Source organism: Ischnura elegans, chromosome 4, assembly GCF_921293095.1.
Source record: "Ischnura elegans chromosome 4, ioIscEleg1.1, whole genome shotgun sequence".
Taxonomy (NCBI): domain Eukaryota; kingdom Metazoa; phylum Arthropoda; class Insecta; order Odonata; family Coenagrionidae; genus Ischnura; species Ischnura elegans.
In genome coordinates, this window is record NC_060249.1 from 28,721,411 (window position 1) to 28,747,840 (window position 26,430).

Sequence of the window (26,430 nt, forward strand, 5' to 3'; positions counted from 1 at the left end):
TGGACTCACTCTGAGCGTGAGCAATTGTGCTTGTAGTTTTGGACCTGGGTGCGTTCGAATTTCTCCTCTTAGCGTCACGCAGTTTGACCGGTCGAAACTTTGTCACTGACTCCACCGTGATTCAGGATCTCTGAAAAGGATTATTTTGTGCCATAACCATCTAGTCCCATTGGTTCTAAATCAATATGAGATTCACCTTTGTTTTGGAGCTCGTATGTCGCTAGACAAGAAATTGGATTTTTTTTCGCGGAAAACAAAAAGTGACAATAAAATAATATTTTGGTGTAAAACGGAAAGTTTCACATGTAGGAAAGGAAATGATGTTATGCCTTTCTAGCTTTTGGGAAATATATGAATCGTGCTTTTCCAAAACGTTGTAAGTGCCAAGAGTAAAATTTTACCGGAAGAAGAAAAAACACATTTTGCAAAGAAAAATATTATTATTGAGTGGGTGAATAACACATAAAATTATTTTTGAAGTATTTGTTATTTTAAAGATAGGTTGTATCTGTTATTTTTAATAAAAATTCTATTCACAGCCTGTTTTAGTATGAAAAGTTTTCCAAATTTGGCATTTACAACGTTTTGGAAATGCACGATTCATATGGTCGATTTCCTGTAAAGTCACATTATTTTTGCTGAAATTTGTTTCTTTGGGAGTACGCAGAGGATTTTACATTAACGTATTATTGCTTTGATTCTCATTTCCAATACCTCCTTGCAAATAATTTATACCAATACTTGCCGTTTCATGAAAACGAGAAAATTTCAAAAGTTTATATTTCTTAGTAGTGATTTAGAATGTTAGTAGGTGAAAGATGTAAAATCAATTACTTACCTATCACGCCCAGTTGGACTCATCTTGCACGATTGTATTTTTCAATGCAAGATACCTCTTTTCATCTCTTCCAAATGCCCGATCTCCGCCCTCCACACCTGACTTGCTCAACGTCCTTCCTTCTTAGTGGCGCGGACTTCATCTCCCCTCGATAGCCCTTCTCATCCGCTTTCCTTGCGGACCGGAATACTTCGATTTTCTCCCGGTCCGTCGCTGTTTCTCTTTTCTATACACTCTCACCTTGAATTCTTCGTTCAGCTCCAGCCACTTGTGATCTTCGTTGGATTTTTAGGGTTAGGTGTAAAGCTATAGAGTAGTTATAAACGAAATTTCATTTAATTTCATTTCATTCCATATGATAATTTCACTCACGTTATTATCTTGGTTCAGGATATTTTTTAAATGCGAGTAGGCATATTCTAATAATTTTTACTTATTTGTAGCATAAATTCTCTGCTGGTTTTGTCGCATCAGTGTGACTGATGCGGTAAGTTTGCGACAGATGGCCAAGTCGGATTGATGGCTATGAACTTGGGCGTGTCGTGAGAGTCATCGCGTTTGCCTCTCAACGTTTCGAATCCGCATCCGAATAATGACTTACGGGCAAAATGGACGTGACGGTCTAAATTTGGTGCGGACGAATAAATTCGCCCGTCCGTTGGTCGGGTCGCCTCCTTCCCGTAGTCTCTCCGAGTCTTCCTCCCTCCCTCCCTCCCTTCGTGTGGCGGCCGCTCCAGTCGCACTGCAGTCATCAAGGCGGCTCGCCACCTGCTCCCACCCACCCCCTCCACACCGAAGAGGCCAGCCCTCAAGGTAGCTGGATCCCTTTTTCTGAAAATGTGCGGATATGTGTGAAACTTTCAGTCACTCAATTTTTATTTATTTTTTGATATCCCGGGATGAAAGGGGAAAATCTAATCCTCAAGCTGTTCTCATGAATATTTAAATGATGTTATAACTTTTAATAGTCGTATTAAGTATGACGCAAATGAGTGTATAATTCGATTGCAAAATAAAAAATGTTCTTGTAAGTAATATTTTTTGCGTAAAATATGATATTGATGTCATTCAACGAATTTGGCGGTACACGTGTCGGAAAATCATATCGTAATTTCATACATCACGGACCAGTAAAGCAATTCATCGCTCCCAAAAAGACAAAAATTTTAGTAATGTAATTTTTGTGACTTCCATTACATCGAGACAGGTGACGTAGTTTCTGGGAGACCAGCTACTACCATTTGTGATTGTCTGTTGCATTTTGATAAATCAAAAACGAAAATTGCTGAGGATTGGGAACGATTCATTATGTTTAGCCTACTGGAAAGCGAGTAGCATAATCATTTATGCAAATAATGCATTATTTAATGTAGTGGGCACTATCAACATTCCTTTGAAGCCCTTAGGAAATAGATATTTTACACGATCACAGTGCTCAAAGCTTTTACGTTCTTACTTACACTATTTGTACCATCAAACTATTGAGTCGAGGCGATCGATCACAGGCATCTAAATAAAAATACATCTACCTTATTGCAACTTTATGTTTCCGATGACTTAGTCGTAAACATTATTATTTAACGTGCGTCACATTCTTGATGAATGTTTGTTCAATTGATAGTTGGTGGAATTTCTAATATGTATTCAGGGTACTATTTCATGGCGTGCAATATTTTCAACTAATGCATGCAATCAATCATATTTCCTGCTATTATCGATATCTCTGTATCTATTGCTTCCTCTTCTTTTTGTCAAATGTGGCCTTGGGTATCTAGGGTTTTCATTCGATAGGTGGCGATTACTAACGGTGTTCGTGTTTACAATGCCATGACATATTTTTTTTATTTTGATGCTACCATTTGTTTTATATTTTTATCTATTAGCTCGTTAACTAACCCAAGTGAAGGTCATCTGTCTATTTTAAATTTGTTACCTGATGAATTAAAATCGTGTAAATATCGCTATCCTGGATTTCCCTCGGAACTAAGTTATCGGTATCATTTTTGTATTTAATACTCTCATGTAAAATATAGGTCCCTTTTTTGTGCGGCTCACGGCCAAGGAGCCTCCGAAAGCATTGAGCCGGGACCCTCCGAAACAGCGACCTTAATCCGCCCCTGGCCCTCTCCAGCAGTTGCCATCCACTCCAATCGGAAGGCCTCACCCTCCCTCCCCCCCCCCTATTTGGTCGCTGGGGTCAGCTCCCGAATTCCGCCCGAATCCGTCCAATCGGCTGTCTATTGTCTTTTTGTTCTCCGGGCGTCAATCTGCACACGCGATGGAACAAGGGCGCCCGTGCCGCATTCACTCCCACCGCACCTCCACTTCCCTTATCACGCTCCCCGCCCGCCCCCCCCCCCCCCCCCTTCCAACACTCCACGTGCTGCCGATTTGCCCCTTCGCTACGCCTCCCTCCCACGCCTCTTTTTTAAATTTAAATAAGATCACGGGCGCGCCAGGCGATTTATTTATTCATTTTTTTTACTGCCGGGGCGTGGGACGGCAGACGGGAGTGTCGTATTTTTCTGCCGAAAAAAACACGTTTCCAGCGAATTATCTCCGTCTCGATGACGTGGGTTGTGGGAAAGAGGCGATTCATATGCTTATAGAGATGGCCGATTCCTCGTGAGTGCGCTGACTGCAGTGTCAATCGGACCGTAAGCCACGAATATTGCAATAGAGAATTGCCCAGTCGGCCTCTTAGTTGATTTTACCCCACCGCGGAGTTAATTCGGTTTGCTACTCGCCACTCGCGACGCTGATGGCTGAGCGATCCGATTTTCTCACGGAAACAACGTGTAACTGGTGCTGCTAACCGAAATTTGATGGTATGATCTATTAAATCCATAATGTTCCAATTCTATTCCTCCTTCTTGCATGTACTTTATTTCAAACATCGGTGATAAATGGATCCCTCTGTATTCATCGCCGCGCCGTGGATGTTAAGAAAAGCGATTAATATTCGACTGGAATTCAACATTAATCAAGGTTCTACGGGACGGACTGGGGCCTCCTTTATGCTATTCCTTTGGTGTAAGCAATCACGCTTGTTCTAATAGCTCTGCGGTCGCATTACTTTGTCACACAATGAATTGTGCACTGTTGGTTAGAGCCAATCCCTGGTGCCAGCATTCCATCACTGGTGTGGTAGTGCTCAAAACAGTATAGCGTGTAGCGTCATCAGGGTTCCCACTCAACCGTGAAAACCTTAAAAACGTGAATAAGCCGTGAATTTTGTCTACCGTGAAAAAACCTGGAAAAAGCCGCGAATTTCGTCATAATAGCCATTCGAATGTAGGCTGTTACGCGTCCAATAATGTTCGGAGAGCGCAACAATATAGTCATGCATATTACGGAGAATACAGCTCCAGCCTACATTCGAATGGCTTTTTCTTAGAAACGGTAAATCTTAGAGAAAAAAGTGAAATGACAAATTTGTAGATAAATTTCTGATCTACAATTTGGGTCTGAGCAATTTTTATCATAAAACTAACCGTTTGGCGAAAAAATGCAAAAAACTCATTTTTGTGACCTTTGACCTTGAATAAAAATTTTTGCACACACGGGATCGATGGGGACTTTTCAGGATTTCATTGGAGTGGTATCCTTAAGGTTCATGCAAATTTTCAGCTTGTTGGCAATTTATGCAAGGGTACCCCTATTTTTTGGGCTAATTATTAAGCTGTCCATTTTCTTTCCCGAGGAACTCATTATTAGCCGTATCTCGTCATCCTATAACGCAAACACTTCCCTCTTGCCGTTTTAGGCGTGTAGCCTTGTGTCAATATTAACTTAAGTCTCACTTTCGTTCAAATTTATTGGGATCAAGTCTCTGGTGCTCTCCTCAGCTATTACATCCATTGTCAAACTCCCATTCCGTGACATGGATTAAGTGCTACCTGCTGTATTCTTCCCACAATTCACGCGGCTCTTAATCTTCTCCACCTTAAGAAAACATTCGCCTTTGGCACACAGAATAATTCACTTATGCAATCGAGTCACCAATAACCCTCTGTACACAATCATTACCCCTCAAGTCTAGAGCTGCGTCTTTGACGCGGGACGCATTTTACCTCAGTTCCATTCCAATCTCTCTCACGCAAGTTTAAAGTACCGCATGACTGTGACTCCTGTGCATACCAAGGTAGGCGCAATGAATATAGGCTAACTAATATAATTTTTAATTTTGGAAAATGTATTTCAAGGCCAAATCTTGTATTCAATAACCATATCAGGCAACTAATCTTGATACATAATGCATTGGGTTTTTAATTATGGCATTTTTCGACATGAGGCCTTTATACTACGTTACCCATGTTCCTTAGTACTTGTATCTTTATCCGTGGAAATCGTGACTGATGTAGAGTAGTGGAAGTAGTTTATAAGGTGTATGGATATAAAAAATGTGCCCTGGCGCCGGTTACACTGGATGAATCCTTGGATCTTCTCGGGGTAGTAGTATAGCATCCATTTTTTTTCATCATCCATTTTGTGGTTCTGCCCCTCAGAGCGAATCTGGGCCCGTCAGAACTGTAGGATTTGGAGGAAAACCTATAGAAAGTTTTGTAGCAAGTCTAATTTCGTGATACGATCATTACTACACGATTAAATGAACTTGCACGGGCTCATGTAGGTACTAAATTTACGTGAATGGTTTTTACGGAAGGGATCGCATACGCATGAACCAAGAACAGGTTCTATTTTTTGCTCGCGCCGTCGTAAAAGTGAATTTTTACGCGGTGCATTTTCAAGTTCCCTCTCGACTGCATGCATTTGCAAATTAACTTTTGCGTTTTAATATATCGTTTAAGGAGGGTTTTAAAGATTATTGTGTAAGCGCATGCTACCGCAACAAAATTTCGCAACACGTAAAATGCTGCGGGCACCAGCACAATAGCCCCAAATCGAGGTACGTCGAGAACTCATTCAAATTGGCGGGTGGAACGAAAATTAAACTGTGTCCACTAATGATGGAGAGATAATTTATCAAAGGTTCGCAACTTCGTGCGAATTCTGTGTCATTGCTTTCTATTTTAATATTATTGGAAAACTTGACGTGACTCGCAAAAATATTTCGCTTCCTGCGATCTTTGACCTTGATGTTTATCGATAAAATATTATTAGGTGCTTACATTCAAGCCACCCTCCTCGTTCTCAGTTAAGTCATAAAAACCCACCAATATTTGTTCGACATGTTACACTCGACCTCTAAGCGTCTAAAATTAGAGATTTAGTTAAGTTACGTGAACTTCTACAATTATATAACATTTTAGATCTACAATATTATCATGTTACTTTAATCTTAGCTCTCCTCACTTACCTTTTTGAAATATTCCATTAGTTCTTAATTAATATTTTTTGCAGTCAATTCATTAAGCTAAGTTTAATGGTTTTCAAGAATTTAATGTTTCTAAATACCAGGTACAAATATAGAGTAATTTCGGTCAGATATATTTTTGTTCTGAAGGAATTAAGGACTGTTTATATTTTGCTATTAATGTGATTTATTTAACTGTGAAGTTACGGTAAATAGTATAAATGATGAAGGTTTCTCGAGTTTTCTACGTGGCCATGTCTTCCATGGCCCAAATGTCCTAGGTCAGCTACCTTCATTCGTATCGTACCCCCGGGAAAACAGCAAATCCTAAATAGAATGATTTGAGGTATAGGGTACCATAACTGTATCCGTGAAGAGGAATATTGATTAGCATTAATGGTGGCATTCGTGGTTCATCATGTATCTTATTTGTAAGTTCAGGTTTTCTGATTTCCTTGATTATTTGGGGAAAAAGATGTTTGATCTCCATTCCGTGGTCCTTTCATGATTTACCAAAAAAATGGAAATTTTTCTCTGGAAATGAAGAGGTTAATTTTCCCTTCCTCGTGTGTAATTCGCTAACAGTGATTATATTGCGTCCTCGGACGTTTTTCGGTGGCTGTAATCTTGCAATTACCTTCAGGTTTGGAGCTCTGAATTTCATTTCATCCGTGGAAATCGAACTTCGATTCGTGGAAGAGGATTTTGACAGGCGAATGACGTGGAAATTGGATTGCGCATTGCCCCTCAAGTTGGCGTCAGAGGTTACCTCTCGCCAGGGATTAGTTTCATCGGCAATCGGCCGTCAAATCTGTATTTCTCATTGGCGCATTTGCTTGCCTTAGCGTCTTTATCGGTCATTTATTTACAGATGTGAGGTCATTGCGTGTCCCTATTGTCTCACATTATTTTATCTTTTGCGTATTACGCAGCTTGTCTTTTCAATCCATTCCTTTCTGTTTCAAATATGTCTCCTTGAATCAAGTCACATAGTTAAACAATAAATTAAAATGTTTTCTTCGCATGAATTTCCTAGAGAAGCAAATCACAATGTCTGGAATTTGGACTTAGGCGAATGGGAAAGTTTGGGAAGATTTCAGCACTACTCAGTAACAATTTCACGGGCCGTATGTGCGGGCTTCTTTCTCGTTCCAGGTGAATAGTTTTCCTTTGGCAGGGCAAGTGAAATTCATCCCTGTTTAACCGTCAGGTTAGACATCATAGCAATAATTTTTATGCGGACGGTAAGAAATCACACACGTCAATATTTTCTGATTTCTGCATCAAATTCTATTGGTATTGCTAGTATAAAAAGCGTCATTAAGAACAGAAGGAACATCGTACTGATTAGATGATGCCATTTGCATATCATTTAATCTCCCTTTACCTTTCTGTTGTATCAAAATACGGAATGCGACTCGTAAGTCAAAGAATTATCTAAAAAGAAGTGTGCTGATTAGCGTGATCATGCTAAACCGGGAGAAAAACTTCTTCGGTTCATATAATTCCTTGATTTTTGCGAATGCGAGTTTTCCGATGTTCATTTTTGTTCGCAGTTTTACACGTGATGGAGAGGTCTGTCAGCGTTTATAAATCATAGAAAAAATCGTGAATGACTACTCTAGCATTAAAAATCGCCTTAAAACAGCAAAAATTCGTGGGCCTCGAAAATTCGTTTTCTCGTTAATAAAGGAGCCCTACGACGCAACGTTGCTTTTCGGGCAATCGAATTTCATTCGGTTGCCAAAAACGCTCCGCGCGGACCCGTCGCTCGCGATAGGAAATTGGGAAGATGACGGAGAGAGAGAGAGAGAGAGAAAACAGCGGAAGCAGTTGATAAGGTCCAGGCTCCGAGTGGGTCAAAATGTGATTTCGCCCGGGCGAGTGGTTAATCTTTTGGCTTGGAAGTTCCTCCCCACCCCTTCAAGGAGGGCGTCGACTATCCCTCGGGGTCCGGCGCTTGTAAGGGCGCCGCGAAATGCGTCATTGCCTCCCAATTATTCCGTTTAAATCCGTCCTTTTTTATATCCCATCGCGTATCTTTCCTATCGTCCTATCGCTTTTATCAAATCGTCCAAATGGATTCCGGTAATCTGTTAAATAAAAATCTGGTGACGGAATGGATTCCGGTATTTCAGCACTTAATACTCAAATCCGAAAAATATTTAACATGCGATTAACTGTCCTAAATTGTAATTTCTATTTGAATTGATTAGGAATAATTTTCAGCTGCTTTCGATTGTTTTTCTTTGTCTTAGCTGATCCTGAATATGATGCTGGTGCCACTTTTGTGTAATGATATAGTCTTTCACAAATAATTAAAAGTTGGTCACTAATATTAATAATATTTTTACTTGCCTAAGAATTTGATTCTTTTGAAAACCAGTGGAAGGACAATTTTTTATAGTTTTTATATGTATTGTTGGTTTATTCACCCTAACAAATGTAAATTATATCTAGCAACTTTAATTGAGTGCCAACTACAAATTACCAATTAATATTACTTTTTGAATCTTCTCATGCTAATATTCATATCACTTTCATTTTATTTTCACGGAATGGATTTTCACCATCTCCCTTAGTTGATGCTGCCCCAAAATGAAATCATTGCTCCCTTTCTCCCTGTCTCTCTCTCTCTCTGTGGGTAGATATGCAGGAAATGAAATGATTGCCTATAAAGCAGTTGACTGACTGGTGCCTGCCTGCCAGCCAACTCAAATTCTGATGAGGAGAGCACTTATATGATTTCAGTTGTTATGAACTGAATATGGCATGATAATTCAGATTGCCCTAAGGTCAGCTCGGTAGCCATGCTGAGAGACAGAATTTTGCATTGCAGCGGACCCTCATAGCTGAAGTAATTTATATACTTTTTGTGTGTCTTCATGGAATAAATTTTTGATTAATTATTCACTTTATCTTTTCAGGGAGAATATGCCCAGCCATTTTAAAGTCAAAGAGTACTGCCCGCTTGTCTTCAGGAACCTCCGGGAAAGGTTTGGAATCGATGATCAGGACTACAAGGAGTCAATGACAAGGTGTGTACACGGCTTTGCTTAAAAATTAGGATAAAAATGTTCTTGTTAGATGAATCGCTCATTTGTATTATTTCCTCCACAGTCATTGGTAATTGCATGGTTTTTTTGCTTCCAAATTGCTTACGTTAGGAATAATTTTTAAGGTGCTAAAATAGCAATGTGACCACTGACGGGGAAGCTCGAATGTGACTCAGGTTCATCTTATCACGTCACTGTTGTCTCTTCTGAATCACAGGAGTGACTAGCAGGTTAGGTGATTCATTTCAGCGGTTCAAGAGTGCAGATTTTTAATCTGCAGTGTTAAGTTGATTTTATACCTTCCTTCTCTTAACACGTTGTGTACCGGGGTATTTAAATTCCTGGGAACGCCGAGATTGGAAATATGTGCCTATTAGGACATAATGCCTTTGGTTTAAACATGGTTAAAAAGCTAATTTTTAGAATTAACTTTATCCAATCAAACGTTATGATGCATCAATTCATTATGAATAACGAACAACAACTGAAAACGTACTAACGAATATATATTGTATGCTTTAAAATTGTATAGGTTGATGCGCCTAAATGACGAGAATCTTCGTCATCCATCCGGAACGTTCGGGAAAAAAATGACGAGAATTCTCGCCATCTGTACGCAACGTGTTAATGTGCTGTTGGTCTCTTTGGTTGTATTAGTTACGAGGATGTATGTCATTGAAGACTTGAAAACCTAGGGGATTAAACATTATCATAATTGCTGACATCTGATGTACAGTTTTTTGGTATATATGTATGTTTTTGTTAAGCTATAAAAGAGTTGTATACTTAAAACTTTAATATGTAAAAAATCTGTCTCAATGTGATGGCATGAAGGTGGTTAATATTCCACTCCATGGTTCTTTGGTGTCATATGATTATACTCCGTATTCTATGTCTTGCCATAATTACTGAAATAACAATGAATAAATTAATTAAAAAAGTGATAATGTGCAGATGTAATTTATTAGAGTTAGTGATTGTGTATGAAGAGTTATTAAATTTTGTTTGAATGAGAATTATAGGTAAAACTTAGATAGAGCTGAGATTAATATTTCAGCTACATACTTTTTAATATTCTCTGATGCTTTTTATTGATAAAATGATTTTACTCTGATGGGAGGGATGAGAAAGATTAGATCTCTCATGTTACATAGCTTTTTCCACAAATTTTAATACATAATGGTGCTGAACGATTATATGGGAGCATATGAATACCTAAAACGATTTCACTAAAGCATTTATAATTTATAAAAGCATAACCATCCTAAAAAACAATATTGACTAATTTATTATGATGTAATATGATATTATATATTTTATCAATGAAGGTGTCCAGACTGACTGATTCACTCATTCATCATTGCATATCCCAAAATACTGAATATTGAGCCATTAAACTGTCAGCATTAATTCAATTCCTTGTGAAATGTGTTGGCTCACAAAGAATAGTTTTTGGCCAAAAATAATTTATGGGGTTATTTCACCCAATTGATGTGAACTTTTTTACTCCCTTAAAAAAACATTGAATGTTGTGCAGACCTTTTTCATGGGCTGTTAAGTTACTTATGCTCCAGATATTAGTTTATAATTTTTATCATTGCGCTGGAAAAGGAATGTGTAAATAATCATTTAGCTAAATTTTTCTATACCCAGTGTTTTATTTTGAATATTGCATTCTTAGATCCAAATGTAATATTTCTATCCTATTTCAAAAATGGAAATTAACAGTAACAACTAGGTGTGAACATGCATTCAAAACATTTATAAATGTGAAACTGCTTTAACCAAAACCACTGATAACAGTTTACCTTTGCTGTAATAATTGTAAAGCCGTATTTTTGCATTCACCACCTGTTGAAGTTCAACAGATATCTTTCACTAATTTATTATGTAACTTAAAGCTTTATCTGTAATTCTTGCTTTTAAGGGGAATGTACCAGCTTTTCATGCACAGTACACCAGCTGTAATAAATTACATGTGCAATTAGCACGAGTTTTTTTTTAAGAAAACCTTCCACCAGAATGGATATACAATACGATAGATATGGTTGGCCTTCAAAAGGTCCCCTGATATTTCACGGTGGTCAAGTTTTGAGGATGACCTCACTAAATTGATGGACATGGCCTTATTGCCCTCTGTATCCACCATTTCAGGTAACATTTTGAGAGTTTTGTGGAGGTATGGCATCGAAACTATCTGTCGACTAACAGAAAAGTTCTGAGATATCCTTGTGAGGGCAAAGGATTGGGTTAGCCTTGTGACTCTGGGATTTATAAAAGCCTACATTTATTTGTTGACATCTACATGGGGCAAGTCGTTCTGTATACACTCGACTGAAAGAAAATGAAAAGCTTAGTTAACTGGAAAAATCAGCGATTGTCAAGCATACCTAGCCTAAGTAAAGGTCAAAACTTAGTTGGCATGGTACCAGATTGTTATCGCAATCTGATTAATTTTGGGATTGATTTACAAAAGAGGCAATAGAGATGCCGTTAGAATGGGAGAATTTCAACGGAGATATATCGAGATGTGTTAAACGATCAACAGCTCTTGGAATTGTATTCTGGAAAGAAAACAGATTGCCAGAGCTAAGTCTCTCTCGGTCAATGACCCTCCACCTCGACAATCAGGGCTTTACCAATCCAGCCCCTTCTAATGCGTATTTTCAACCACATTATTAAAAATTTCAAAATAGTTTACTTTCATATAATTGCATGATAATAAAAATTACTTATAAGGTAAATAAGTTCTACCAGTTCAAATAAACTTGCAGGAGACCTGAAGTTAAAATGAAAATTGTTGAAAATAATGTTGTAGTCATGAAATGGTGGGAAATTATAGTTTTAAAATATGTAATTCAAATATAGTCATTAATATTGTCATTTAATTGTTATTAAATAATACTAGAGTGATTTATATGTTTCCTTTGCTAAATTAGGTAATTAATTGTGTACTTCTGTTTTATTTTCATTCCATTAGTTTTTGTTAGCTATTAAACCACCATTTTATCATTCTATGGAAATATTTTTGATTTAAAGTTTGCCGTTAACTTTCTGGCTGTAACAAAATTTTGTGCAGGTCAGTTTTCATGTTATTCAACTGCTTTCGCTTTAGCTAAGTGCTGGCGTGTTTGTGTATGTTGTGTGTGCTAGTGTGTCGGCAATTGATGTAGCGTCAAGCACGCAGCAGAGCTTGAGGAATCCGGGGTCAGCGTTCAGGAAATGCATGGGTGGCGGCGACTGTGGCTGTTCAAAGGCTGTGCAAGGTGAGGGCGCCACAGTATTGGCCAGGAAGAGGCCCTGTCGTGAGTGTACGACCCTCCACGAGGAGTCGAGGTCAGTCAGTGTGAATTGTCATCTGCTAGTGAGTCATGTTTTGCAGCTGTTTCAGCAATGCTGATGTGTGCCTCTCCTAAATTGAAATGCTTCTTGTGGAATACCTTTTTAAAGTCTGATATAGTCAGGACACTTGCAAGATTGTTGACTAGAATTTGTGCAAGGACTTAGAAACCACCTCTGTTACTTGAGAAATAACCTTTTTATTGTCTCGTGTAATCTGTGTTCAGCTAAAAAAAGTTTACTATTGATTCCATGCATCTTTTGAACTAAAGTGTGGTATAACGGTATGGAATTGGAATATGTTGTCAGTTTCAGCTTTATACATTACATTGACTGGTATGTGTGTTTCTTTCATTGTGATTAATACTTACACTGAAATACTAACAGATTTTTTCCCTTATTATTGAGGTATGAATAACATTATGTCTTCAAGTTGTAGGAATGTGTTTGAATGATTTAATTACTCCACATTTTAAGTTGTGTATGATTTCGTCAAGTATTTCTCATTCATCTGTATTTTGAAAGGAATTTTTGCAAGGTGTTTTTTCCTAGCTCTGAATTTTGTGGGGAACCAGTGTGGATCTAAAAGTATGTTATGTGTAGTCATTGAGGAAGGCAGGGCTTCAATGGATGTCATTTGCTTCAATTTTTTGTTATGCATTAGATTGATAGGTTGTGAAAAAGGAAAGGATAATTACTCTCAAATAGTGAAGTGAGATATTTTCATTGTATTGTTTGCCATTAAATATAAGAAAATAAAGAATTTACTGGTGAAAATGCTTTGAAGAAAGCCTGTTACGAGTGCTCTGTGGCTCGTGGAGTCATTTAATAATCTTCTGTAGATGGTGATAGTTCTATCAGAGTACAAAAAGAACTGAAATAAGGCTGGTGAATGCAGAGTTGGGAAAAATTGGATTTTTGGGAGTGTGTATGTGATAAAATCTCCATGAAAGTTTTTGAAATTTTTGGTATGTGATGCATGAAAGTATCCAAATGTTTGTAATTCTTTGTTTACTTAGATGCACCCCATCTTTTTACTATCAGAGACTATCTTATCAAATTTTAGTTGTCATATGTGTGTGATTTTCTGATATGGCATGTTGTAAATCATTCAGGGTAGACGTGTCTATGCATAATTGTCGGGAATAAATCATGGGTCAATTTATTTTCAATTGTCCATCAATTCATGGACGTTCACATTAGATGTATTTCTAATGTTTCCTATCTTTGTTGAGATTCTAGTTAAAATGGTGTTTATTTGGATGTGAAGGCAATGCCTGGAGCATGAAACACCATGAAAGTTTTGAAAACCTGGGCTTAAAATGGCCCTTACTGCTCTCATTTGTGTGAATTGAGATGTTTGGCCCTGTCATGATGGTAACGTATATTTTTTTCAACATTGCAGGTCACAACCAGTGTTGGTTGACTCTCCTGGGAAAAGTGGTGCCAAGTTTTATCAGTCATGGGACAAGTTGTTTATAGTGAAGACTTTAACCAGTGAAGAGGTGGAACGGATGCATTCATTTCTCAAGCACTATCATCCTGTAGGTGTCATAAATATTTGTATTTTATTTCAGCCATTTTATGGCATTGTTTTCTTGCTTCTATTTTCCATCTATGAAGGCTTTTATTGTTTATTTTCACGTACAATTTCCTACCATTTTTTGTATAACAATTAATTTACTGTTTAGTTCAAATTTTTTTTGCCCATAAAGAAAAATATTAGCATTTTGGAACTGCTTCTCTTGGAAATGACTTTTAGAATCTCAATAGTAATCTTTTAGAATCTCAATAAATTAATTACATTGGCACTATAAATTTTTATTTTAAGCAGTCTAAAATAATTGTCAGGGATAAGGTTGTGAGATTACTATCCCTTGTATTCTTCAAGTTAAAGTATTTTTCTTCTTTGTGATGCACTTTTTTATTGTGTCTAATCCCTTACCATACTATTTCTTCCTTCGAATCGATGACAAGCCATTGCTCCCCATTGTCTTAAAACCGTATACTTCTCCTCCCACCTACCTAAAATCATTCCCTTCGTGTCACTTTTTTGGCATTCTCTCTCCCCTTAGTATGTGTTCCATGCAAATTATATGTATCCTTTTTATCATTCAGCAGATTCCTTTTCTCACCCATCATGTCTAGCACTTTTTCATTCCAAGTAGCACCGACTCCATGGGGCCTGAGGGGGCCTCAAAAGTTCGTTATAGGAGTGAGGAAAAAATGTGTCATGCTTGTCGATTTTCCCCCTGAGTGTCCAGATATCGAGATTTGAGTTATCAGGGTTCTAATGTTGATCATATATGACTTCTAAAATGTTTTAAAAATCTTAAAACTAATTACTTAAAACATTTCCCAGGTCAAGTTCCCCAGTTTGGGCCCCCCTATATATTTTGTAAGTTGGCATCCCTGTTCATTCCTTTTATTTCAATCCGTCTCATCTCACCATTTATTTTTAAGGCAAGGATATTCCTGTTATTAAAACTTGTGGGGTCAATTATTTCTATTGTGATGATAATTCATATCTATCAGATAAGATATTGATAATTTTCTTAACTTTTTAGCTTTGTACTTAAGTAGAGGGCTTCAGCTAATAAAATGGTCTTTCATATTCTTTTTCTTGTATTTGGTTATAGTTTGTTTCATGTGAAAATTTTCTGAAAATCAATGAACCCTTGTGTGCAAGGCATCGCTTGTTAGGCGTGGATGCATAGCTCTCCAATATTGTTTCAGCTCATGGCAGGCTCAACAACCAGTGTTCTGTGGATTTTGATCAAAGTTAGATTTTCTTATTTGAGTTACTATGATTACTTATGTGTACTTTGTTTCTCATTTTATGCTAGAGAATGAAAAAGTGTTTAGGTTATTTTACTTGGCACAATTTTTGTTTCACCTAATGAATGAGAACTTGCATAAATGAATCATCTCAATGTGGACTTAATCACATTTTTAATAATATTTAAGGTGGGTTGTTCTTATTATTTTGCTATTCAGGTTTCACGCAAGTATTCATGTAATTTGTCATTTTATGAGAAACAAGCGATTTCTTCATGCTCGAGTTGATGTGACAGGTTGTTTTCTAAAAATTTGATGTGTAAAAGACTTATCTGAGATGTAAGTAAATGGGCCCATGGAAACTGGTGCAAATTAATTTAAGGATTATAACTTCATTATACTTCATAAACATATTATGAAGCAGTCTTGGTGCATCAGAAATAGGTTGAGGTGTAATTGTAACCAAGTATTTTTTTATGTTTGGTTATTTATAGGAAATTATTGAATAATTTAATGGATGTGGTTTAGAAATTTCTGTCTGAAATTTTACTCAGCTGGTCAATTTAGCAGATTTGCCATTTTTTCAATAATCACTACACTATTTACTAGCTAAATATTAACTTCTCTAACAACCATTGTAATTTTATCTTTCTATAATTCAAACTTGTCTGTTCTTCAGTATATTGTGGAGAGGCACGGCAAGACTCTGCTGCCACAATACCTTGGGATGTACAGGCTAACAGTGGATGGTGTGGAGCATTATGTAGTGGTGATGAGGAATGTTTTCAGCAATCATCTTAGGACGCACAGGTTAGTGTTTTGGCTTATAAGTTAAAATGGTTGAAATGCGTTGAAGTTTCAGTTGCTTATTACATAAAATATGCATTTAATTGTCAGAGGTATGATGTGGTGGAAAATTCCTTGAATAATGGTAGATGACTTGTGTAATTTATTCTTTATAAAAATTGGCAAGGCTGTGTCCAAGAGAGGTAGTTGGTTAGTGGGTTGGGGGGCCTTTGTATCCTTTGGTATTCCTCTCTCCTGAGGATGACAAAAGGAGAGTCCCCTGCGGAGGGACCCTAAAGAATGGGATTGCCCTCCTGCCCTGCCTCCCCTTTACGTCAAGGACTCATTAAATGACTTTTAGCCTTTTATTGCTTTGTGCTGTTTGCCTCGTGGGTTGCCATTTTATTTGAAAAAAATTTTTTTCATTATACCTCTATGGATCATTTTTTAATTTCTAAATGCTGAAGAATTTCACCTCTTAATTCCTTCATTATGGAATATATGTGTAATATTTATTTTATAATGTCACTGGCGAATTTCTGTATTCACATCAATCCGATTTAAGCCAAGGGCTTACTTGCTTGAAAGTTGCTTGTCATCAATCTGATTTCGCTAGTAAGAGGCAAGTTTTCCATGCTAGGTGAAGCATAAAATTCCACTCGGAAATCAGGTGGACAAGTGATAAACAGGTGACAGAACTTCGGGATGTGTTTTACCAAACAAAATCTTGGAAAAAACAGTGTGGATTGTGAAGTCAAAATCTTGTTCGGTAAAACCCATCCCGAAGTTCACTCTGAGAAAATGGCTTGGTGGTATAACTGGCTAACACACCTGACCGGCAATCAGAAGATCCGGGTTCGAATCCTGGCCAAGTCAATTATTTTTTCATGGCGAACTTCATCCGTTGGTGTATTTAACTTTGCACCTGTCTGCGTGACTGTATACAAAGTCACTTGCTGTTGCAGTGCTTCCAAATATTTTAATTTAGTCAGAGAGACATACTTTCCTTATTATGAGTAAGTTCATAACATTTTTTTTCTCATGGGCAAGTTTCCCCCAAAAATGTGAGTTTTATTATCTGCTCTAGTGTGTATGCACTCTAAATTTCATTTCTGACTATAATCAGCTTAATTCATTAACAGACTTATTGATGTAATCTGTTTACAGTTCCTGGAGTTCATACCTTTGTTTTTTATATTTTTTTGTTTCAAGTTTTTTAATTGGAAGGAAGTAGCAAGTTGCTCTAGTCCTTTCCAGCTGAAATTATTTTAAAAGTTTAATTTGGATATCATCAAGAGCATAAAATGATGTCCGTTACTGCTGTATTATCAAAACCTTTGGTCATTTATTCTCAATTTCTCCATTCAGGAAATTTGATCTCAAGGGTTCTACCGTCGATAGAGAAGCCTCAGATAAGGAGAAAGAGAAAGACTTACCTACTCTCAAAGATAATGACTTTGTCAAGGAGGGCCTCAAAGTCTACATTGGAGATGAAGCCAAAGAGAAACTTCTGGAGACACTCACAGCTGATGTTGGGGTATGTTACTCTTCCTTATATGGCTTAAGTATTCATTTTTAGCTGTTGAGGTTTATTTTTCCTCTATACTGACTTGGTGAAATTTTGTGTGCTTCCCTCAAACTGAGGTTATAGTTGTTGGTAAATTAGCTCCAGATACTTACGCCAAATTAGTCAATATGGTTGGGGACCCAAACAAGGCTTGGTTTGTTTATGATTCTAGGTGGTCTGAATAGTATTTGGTGACAATAGGGTAGTTTCTTTCATCAGAGAAAACGAAAGGCATTGATGACAATTCATTAACCACCATTAGTGTATTTATAATATACAAATTATTCGGTTTTAGAAATTCCACTTTAGACGAATGGCAATGGTCAATTTTATCCTCAATTGAAAAAGGCCAGATTGGCGCCTATGCGATGCCACTGCACGAGACGTTTCAGGGACCTAGATGCTATACGGGTAGTCAGGACTTTTACATTGTCTGAGATAGCCAATGCATGCATGAGGCACAGAGCTCAGGGAAACATCTCTTAGTAATCACTGATTAAAATTGCCTATGATAGGAAAGTTTCCTTCGTTTGAAAGGGTATCAATAATCCTTATTTAAGCCATGCGCTACCTACTAGCAAGGTACTCTGCTACCTGCTAGCAGCCTGCATCTCAGTGGCGCACACATCCTCGCCCCAAGGTCACCTCACACGGCGACAGCAGTAACCAGAATGTCGTCACACGGGCTTTTCCCAGCATTCATACTTAGCCGTTGCATTTTTGCACACTTGAGATTTTTCACTTTTCATTTAATGGCGAAAAATAGAAATAGTCATTTAAAAATCTAAAAGCATGAAATGCGTACTCCAGGAGTAATAATCTTTCGATTTAGGCTATAAAAAATAATAGGAAACCACCCTATTAACTGTGCCTTTCAGGTGATATTGCTAGTTTTTTAAGAAGTCTTAAAGAAAATAATCACCAAAAAGGACTTCTGCAACTGCTCAAAGAACATGGGGTAGTGTTTCTGGAGCAAGACTTACTGTAATTTAAGTCTTTTATAGTCAAACAATGACTAGTTAGCACTTGGTCTTTAATTAATCAGCCAATTAGTGAAAGCCTTTTATGCTAGGTGAGGTTGGGCACTTGACATTAAGCCTCACCAAATTTTTTTCTTATGAAAATAATAGCATTGCTGTCCTCAACGATGACCATGAGGAACATTCAAACTGTGTGTTAGAATTTTTTTTTCAAAGTGATATGTTGCGAGGCATAAACTAGATATTTCAATTTAATCATCACATTAATTATATGCCCGTGTATATTTGCAATCAGCATCTAAGTTGGCATGAATCCTGTATCAATCCTCTTGGTCTAGTATTGTGTTGCTGGCTGATCATTTCCTTTTCCATTTTCTACAAAGTCTAGAAGATATCATATGAATGATTCAGTGCTTTGCATGCTGATATATACACCCATGTCTCGCATAGCGCAAGGGATGCGTTCCTTGGGGTCTTTGCGCTATACGAATTTGCGTTATACGAGAGCGTTTTAACATTGGGAAGATAGGGATGCGTTCCTGGTAGCATAGGTCTTGGGTATTGAATTTCCTCTAAAACTTCTATTTTCCCATAAAAAGCCTTAGAAAACATTATTTATATAAATGTTTATAGTTTAAAACATCTTTATAGATAGTATGCACGCATTCAAAGAATTTTATTCACGTTAAAAAAAATTATGAAAATGAAAAAGCAGGAGCAATTTCCACAATTTTACATTTATTAATATGACCGGTTTCGCTTTTAATAAATGTAAAATTGTGGAAATTGCTCCTGCTTTTTCATTTTCATTATGTCACGTTTCCACTCCATCTCGCCTGAAACCTCAGACTATATTAAAAAAAAAAATTCTTACGTGCTTTTGAAATTCCCTCCTGTCGTGCGGGTCGGCTAACATCTGCTATCTCAGGGGATCGTAATGCGTTGCCGGCAGTTGACGATTTTTCAAACTTGTCTAAAAACAACTATTGTGTCACCCAGGCCCTTTTGTCGCTCATCTAAATGACAGGAAAATGCTACTTTGAATGCCATTTCATAGCTAGCGGAGTTAATGAATGATAAATCATTTTAATTTGAAGTCCTCCGAGTCATTAGCAGCTAAGTGAAACAGTCTTTAAATGCCTTGAAACCTGACCCAGGTTTTGCTTCCCTGAAAATGAATGAACGAGATTGCATTCTTTTCCAAAACAATATCGTCTCGTCAACACTAAAAACTGGTTGAGGGGGAATGGAGTCACTTTCAATCACAGCTTGGAGTTCATCAGAAAATGTTGCGGTGACTGCGCTATCAACACTTGCAGATTCACCTGATATCGCGGCACTGAAAATACCTGCTTGCCGTTTAAATTCTGGAACCAACCGGAGCTTTCACTAAATGTCTCGGAGCGATTACCACTCTTGTCTTTTTGTACTGATTCACTATGAACTTTCCGTATGTGTAGACCGCTTGGTTGAAGTTGGTGCGGCTGAGGTCATTGATGTTTTAACTTCGTCTTTATTCAGAATAAGGCATCGTGCGTTTAAACTTCCGCGCAATATCGCTTTGACGGTCTCCATTTTCAAAGCAATTGACCTCTTTCAATTCCTCTTCTAGGTTTATAGTTTTTCTTGATAAATTCTTGATTTTTCTACAAGCATTCCTATTTTTTGCCATATTCTCTTGGTTTTTACTCTGTATGGCTCTATCTATATCACCTTCCACTGCTGAACTGTATTCCTGAGACGCAGAAGGGCTACGACTGCGGGGAGGGAACGAAGCCATTGTGTTTGAGACTCTATAGCGGACCCTTTTATGTGTTGATGCTATTCATGCGCCACTCGGCCACCGCTCCATTTCTCCCCGTGAATACCGATGACCTTGAAGGCTATAGTGTAGACCCTCTACCTGGAAGTCAATCGCCCGATAACCTATGACGCCAAAAATACGTCTCAAACCGTATTGCTGAAAAAAAATCATTTCCACTAGCCTCACGCTTAATTAACGATCTAAATTATTTATTATCATTCTGTTAAGGAGACGAGATAAATTACTTCGGTAGGCCGGCTATCTGGACCCAATGACGAGTAATACTTTTGGCCATTGCACAGCAATGGATTTTGATTAATATATAAACAAAAAAGAAGATTTGAGGCCAGCAATAATATTAATATGTGTAAAATGATAGAAATTTCGTGTGTACTTAGCGCAAGTTCACGTTTTATCACGAGAGCATTTAAGATTTTTGATTAGGCTACACTGCGTTGCAATGTTTCCCCAAGGAACGAATTTGCACTATATCGAAATTGCGCTATACGAGACATGGGTGTATTTTGTTTTCTAACATTCCTTAATTTTGAGCTCATTATATCTACATATCCAAATCAACCTCTCAGGCCTTAGTTGCTATACACAGTTCAAAGACACTTGAGAAGGCATAGGAGGCCCATCAGTGGGTAGAATATAGTAATGAAAATGCAATCATTTCAGCAACTTATGTCTTGTGCAAGTAATCTTGGTGTGGAGGCCTTTGAGCATAAATAGTGTGCTGAAGGGTAAAATAGCTATGAAATTAAGTACAGGTAACTTCTCTACTAAAGTAAGGCAGGTTGGTAGCCTCGTGGGTAGAGCCTTTACCTGTGCACCCAAGGGTCCCGGGCTCAAATCCATGGTGAAGATTTGGAATACCCCACTCAGAAATGGAAAGGGAAAGCATCCTTACCCTGAATTTATTTATTCAAATGCCTGAGGCTTATGATGGGGTGGGCTGTACCTTCACCTATCCAAATCGGCCTACAAGTTGAATCACTGAATGAGCAGGTCAGAGTAGGTTTATAGTTTCCCCTGATCTTCCTTACTCTGCTACTACTACTACTACTACTATTACTACTATCTGAATCACCCTTGTCACTATTTGCATGAAATTTGATTGCCTCTTGTTGTTGCTTGCAGTTTCTTACGAAGTTACATCTGATGGACTACTCCCTCCTCCTGGGTCTGCATGATGTTGAGCGTGCCGAGGAGGAAAGGCACCAAGCAGCTGCAGCAGCGGCTGCCGCGGCTGCTGCCGGATCGTCCGATGGAGAGGATGTGGATGGCGCTGGTGGTGATGGGGGTGGAGGCATTGGCACGTTGGATGAGGATGACGAGGACTCGAGTGGCTCTGGTGTCGTCCGAGGCCCCATGGGGCTGCATGGTGGAGGGTACATTGGGATGACCACACCACCTGATTCACCTCGCACTCTTGTCAGGGAAGCTGGTCTTCATGACGGGTGTATTATTCCAGAGCTGGACATTTATGCCGTTCCCAGTGCTGAGAGTAAGTCTTAACCCTTGTGCATTGTTAGCGTACCATGTAGGTATTCCATGGGATTAGAAGTACAGAAATTCCAAGTGAGACTTGCATGCAGACTCTGAATATATGTAGACAGTCATGAAAGACTTGAGGCTTCCGCGGTGGATGGCTTAAGTGAATTTTTCTCAGGTCTTTTACTGGGTCAGATGGTGTATGTGTACTGATGTTTTGCTGGAGTTCTTCCAAGGGCTGAAGTTAGATCCAGAGCTGAGGTAAGATAAGGTTTTTTCAGCCAAAATGGAATATCTGACATCATGTAAAACCTGAAAAGAATTTATCCGTATAGACAGTCACCTTGGTCGTATGCAATTTCTTGATTGACTTACACGTAATTCAATTTTAAGAACGACTTCAACTGCAGTTCATTTATTTCTCTATAGAATTTATGCATTCCCCTATATGGAAATCAGCATCTGGGGAACAAATAATTTTCATAATGTTAATCTTGTGGAAACTACATGATTCTAATAGCATTATTTCCAGTAGTATTTTATTTAGTGTACTATTTAGGGACTGGTTGTGTTTGATGTGGAGGCAATGCCAATTTTCTAATTGTTTGTGGGCATTACAGATTTATATTGGTCACTTCCAATACTCCTCTAGGAAAGAAATATATCATACTTAGATGTGCATTCACTGCTTCTATAAGGTTTAATTTTCTGTTTTCATTACTCTTTTTCCCATAGCTCTGGTACCTACACCTTTTATGTTACTCATTGTATTGAATTCTTATTTTTAGATGCTCCCAGGAAGGAAATTTATTTCTTAGCCCTCATCGATGTCCTTACTCACTATGGTGTGAAGAAACAAGCTGCCAAGGCTGCTAAGACTGTCAAGTATGGTGCCAATGTGGATGGAATCTCAACCTGTGACCCTGAGCAGTATGGCAAGAGGTTCATTGAGTTCATGAGCAAAGCCATTGAGTGAGCTGGTGTAGATTTCCTCCTTGGTTTCTCTTCATTTGTGCTTCACTCATGGGATCTGTGCCCCTCGAGTTGTATCCCATACCCTCCTCTCCAGCCCCAGAATCCCTTGCCTGCCAACCCCTCATTCCCTGAAAGAAAAATCCTCCACTAGTCCCTTCTCATTCTGTACCTAAAAACTGCTCATCTGTCCTTTTTCCTCTAGTCCAAATTGTTTCTCCTAATCCTATAACTCTCTTGGTCATTCCAAGATACTCCTTGAAAAAGAACAATTGGTGTATCATAAAAATGGTTGCAATGAAAGCATCTCTTCCCTGTACTTTTGTGTCTTGTATAAAAGAATTTTGGATATTGTCCTGTTTCCTCGTGCTAAACTTGCCATCATTTTTACATCAATATTATTTTCTGGTCATTAATTAGGAGAGATACGTTTGAAAGAGTATACAATGGTGATACCTTGATTGAAAATATTTTATGTCAGTTCGGCAGTTTAGGAAATGAGTTATGTTGAGTTGTGAATTTGATATTAGCTCTTTTCACTCTTAATCAAACATGTGATGTTTTTCTGAAAATGCCAGCAATCTAGATTTATCTGAGATATGTTATTCATTATTCTCTTTCAGTATTGTTGTTAGAAGATCATATATTGAAAATTTTATTATTTGATTGGAAATAGTTATCATAAACATGGAAATGGATGTCTGTCATATCAGAAGGTTATGTTGGTGCCATTAAATGACTTGCTATAATGTAAATGAGGAGTTGGTGGATATATGCCTTTCTGATGATCTATTAGGGCTCATAATATTTTGCATGGGCTAATGATGGGACTTCAATGTCATCAAACTCATGTAGTAAGCCAATAATCATACTAGTAATCAATTCTTTATTATACTCCATATCTTACGATCTTGTATAATGGCATCCATCCTGTTTCCCACCATAGAAACCCTGGTGAAGATTATCCTATTACTGGAAATGCTTGAGAATATTAAGTGAGAGTATGTTAATCTCTGACAGAAGCACTGCAATCCTGATCTCATCCTTGTTACAGAAGATAATTTGCTATCCCTGTATTTTATGAATGTGCTGGGTAATTTTCTTTCTCTAGTATCAAGGAGTGATTCTATTGTGGGTAAATTTTGCAACATTTGAGTATTTTAAGTGTTATTTCAAACAATCAAAAATTTCATATTCACTGTGAACCATACATGATCTCAGAAATACTATTAAATCGTCTACCAGCATAAGTATGAACATATTATGGTATTGTTCAGCATCCAAATTTCCTCTGAAATTAGTTTGCATCATATAAGTATGCGAGTGAGTTGAAATCATTTTCAAGTAATATCCATAATTTTACCATGTTCATTTGATGAGTCCAGCTGACACATTGATGGGTAGTTTGTAAAGATTTGCTGCTCAGTCACTTTTTGGGCCTCATGCTACATATATCTTTAAAATTATGGTTGGAAATTTGATTTCTTTATGGTGAAAAAGTGTAAGAAATTAGCAATGCTGTGTCTTCATTGATAAATGGTTTATGTGCAGCATCACGACCTTGGCAAGAAGCATGGAAGGAAACTAAGAGGATGGCAATGCTTTTCAGGTTTAACATATGATTTTATTTTGGCTGCCACTTAATATTTTTGATTCCATCACACAAAATTATGCATGATTGAAGCAAAAATGTTAATGTGTGTATAATTTATCTTTTGATTCCTTAATCAACTGTCCACAATGTCAATGTTTGATTGCTTATTTGGAAAATGTTCAGCCTGCAATCATGTTTTCATATTTTTTTCTTTGGAAACCAGTATGTCTAGAACAATGAGTCTTAAAGGGCAGCAGTATGCAAGTGTGCATGTGTCAGGTGAATCATCAATCAGCAACTAAACAAAATTGAAAAATCTACATTCCATTTTCTACAGTATAGATTGCATATCAAAATCTTGTCATCGAAATGGTTTTTCTCCATTCCCTAATGTAATAATTTTACCCACCCCCACATGTACAATATTGATCCATATATATTTCTTGTACATATACCATTGTGTGATTCATTGCTTCATCTTTCAATCTTGGACTGTATGGAATCATTGTTGTAGTCAGAATTATTTAATAAAAAATACCAAATAAACATGCAAGGGTGCATGCATACACTACGCAGTTTGTTTGAGTATTGGAAAATTGTGATTTTTCTCATCCTAATGTGGAGAAATTATCATTTATTTCTCTTTGTGTACAAAAAGACAGTTTGTTGTGTATATTTGTGTCGAGCATTTTTGTGTGCTGAAGAATATGCGTATGTATATCTTAAGTATCATTATAATTTTCTTTGTGAATATACTCTTGAATTTTGTGGAAAAAAATGGGAGAAAATTAAAATGGAAAGTTCTGCCAGGTTTGTTGGTATCAAACATGTAAAATGGCATCTAGTCTTATTTTTCAAAAGGAAAAGTGTAAGATATTTTGCTCATTTCATTTGCTCTCATATAGTTAATAAGGAAATTATTGTAGCTTTAGGAAAATCAATATTCATTTGCTTATCTTCAGGGTGTCATAAAAATATCTTTTTCCAATTGGTGATGAGAGAGAAAGAGCGCAAGATCCCTAGAATGCCACAATGGTGAGCAAGCACATAGAAGGACAACACACAAAAAGGGGTTGCTCAGAAGTGAGTGGATTTAATTGTGATAAATGCCCAATTTTGTGACAATATCTTTTTCTACAGTGCTCTTTTTGAATCATCTAATTTGAGTCCATTTCGTACATGCAAACCTCAGCATACGTAGAAAAACATGTAGGTGCTGACGATATGTGAATGCAAAAATACCTTATCAGTGTGCTTTGCGTGCTTTTATGTGCCGTTGTTGAATTTCACTGCGAATCGGCCTTTTTATATCAGCAAGCAGGACTACCAGATTTTTCTCTGCTGGGTACCTCATATTATCAGATCATGGACAGTGTATTTGTAAAGCATGTCTAATGTAAAGAATGTGAAAGGGGTTACTATGCACAACACGTTATGGTGAATAAAGAAGGAACTCTTCATTGTCACATTGCCAACTGTTCACATCACTAATTGTATTCAACTGTTGTAATAGTCTCGTTTTCCAAATTTTCTAATGTTTGTCCCAGAAGGAACATTTTTGTTTCCAGCTATGGCCTCATATATGTAATTCAGTTTTTGTAAATAATGTTGTACAGTGGCTAATTGGCTTTTTTGTTCTTTTATCTGCATATGTCTAATGAAAATAAATGTATAAGAAATATTATTCTACACATTCATCATTCTACTTAAATTGGACTGCACTTAAAGAGTAAGTTGAGGGTGTTTCAAGTGCTTATAATAGACAGGTCTCAATGCAGACAGATTTATTCTTTTATCCTGCACTTTTACTGCTGACGCTTACAAGATTACTGCAATTGTAGCCTTCAAAATTATCCTACTTACAGTGCAACCTCGATAAAACGACACCACACGGTGCACCAA

At 37.5% G+C, this 26,430-nt stretch overlaps 1 protein-coding gene across 2 annotated transcripts in view; it reads left to right on the forward strand.

Moving 5' to 3' along the window:
- LOC124157205 (phosphatidylinositol 5-phosphate 4-kinase type-2 alpha) overlaps positions 1-26,212 on the forward strand; it is a 101,148-nt gene extending 74,936 nt beyond the window's left edge. Inside the window, exons 3-9 of one of the 2 annotated variants that reach the window (XM_046531749.1) lie at positions 9,083-9,193; positions 12,365-12,547; positions 13,956-14,094; positions 16,008-16,138; positions 17,483-17,651; positions 21,609-21,975; positions 22,751-26,212. In XM_046531749.1, the coding sequence (XP_046387705.1) occupies positions 9,083-9,193; positions 12,365-12,547; positions 13,956-14,094; positions 16,008-16,138; positions 17,483-17,651; positions 21,609-21,975; positions 22,751-22,938 (1,288 nt within the window). In that variant the 3' untranslated portion in view covers positions 22,939-26,212. The remainder of the gene's footprint in view (positions 1-9,082; positions 9,194-12,364; positions 12,548-13,955; positions 14,095-16,007; positions 16,139-17,482; positions 17,652-21,608; positions 21,976-22,750) is intronic. The other variant, XM_046531750.1, reaches the window with a different exon arrangement.
- The last annotated feature ends 218 nt before the right edge of the window (positions 26,213-26,430 follow it).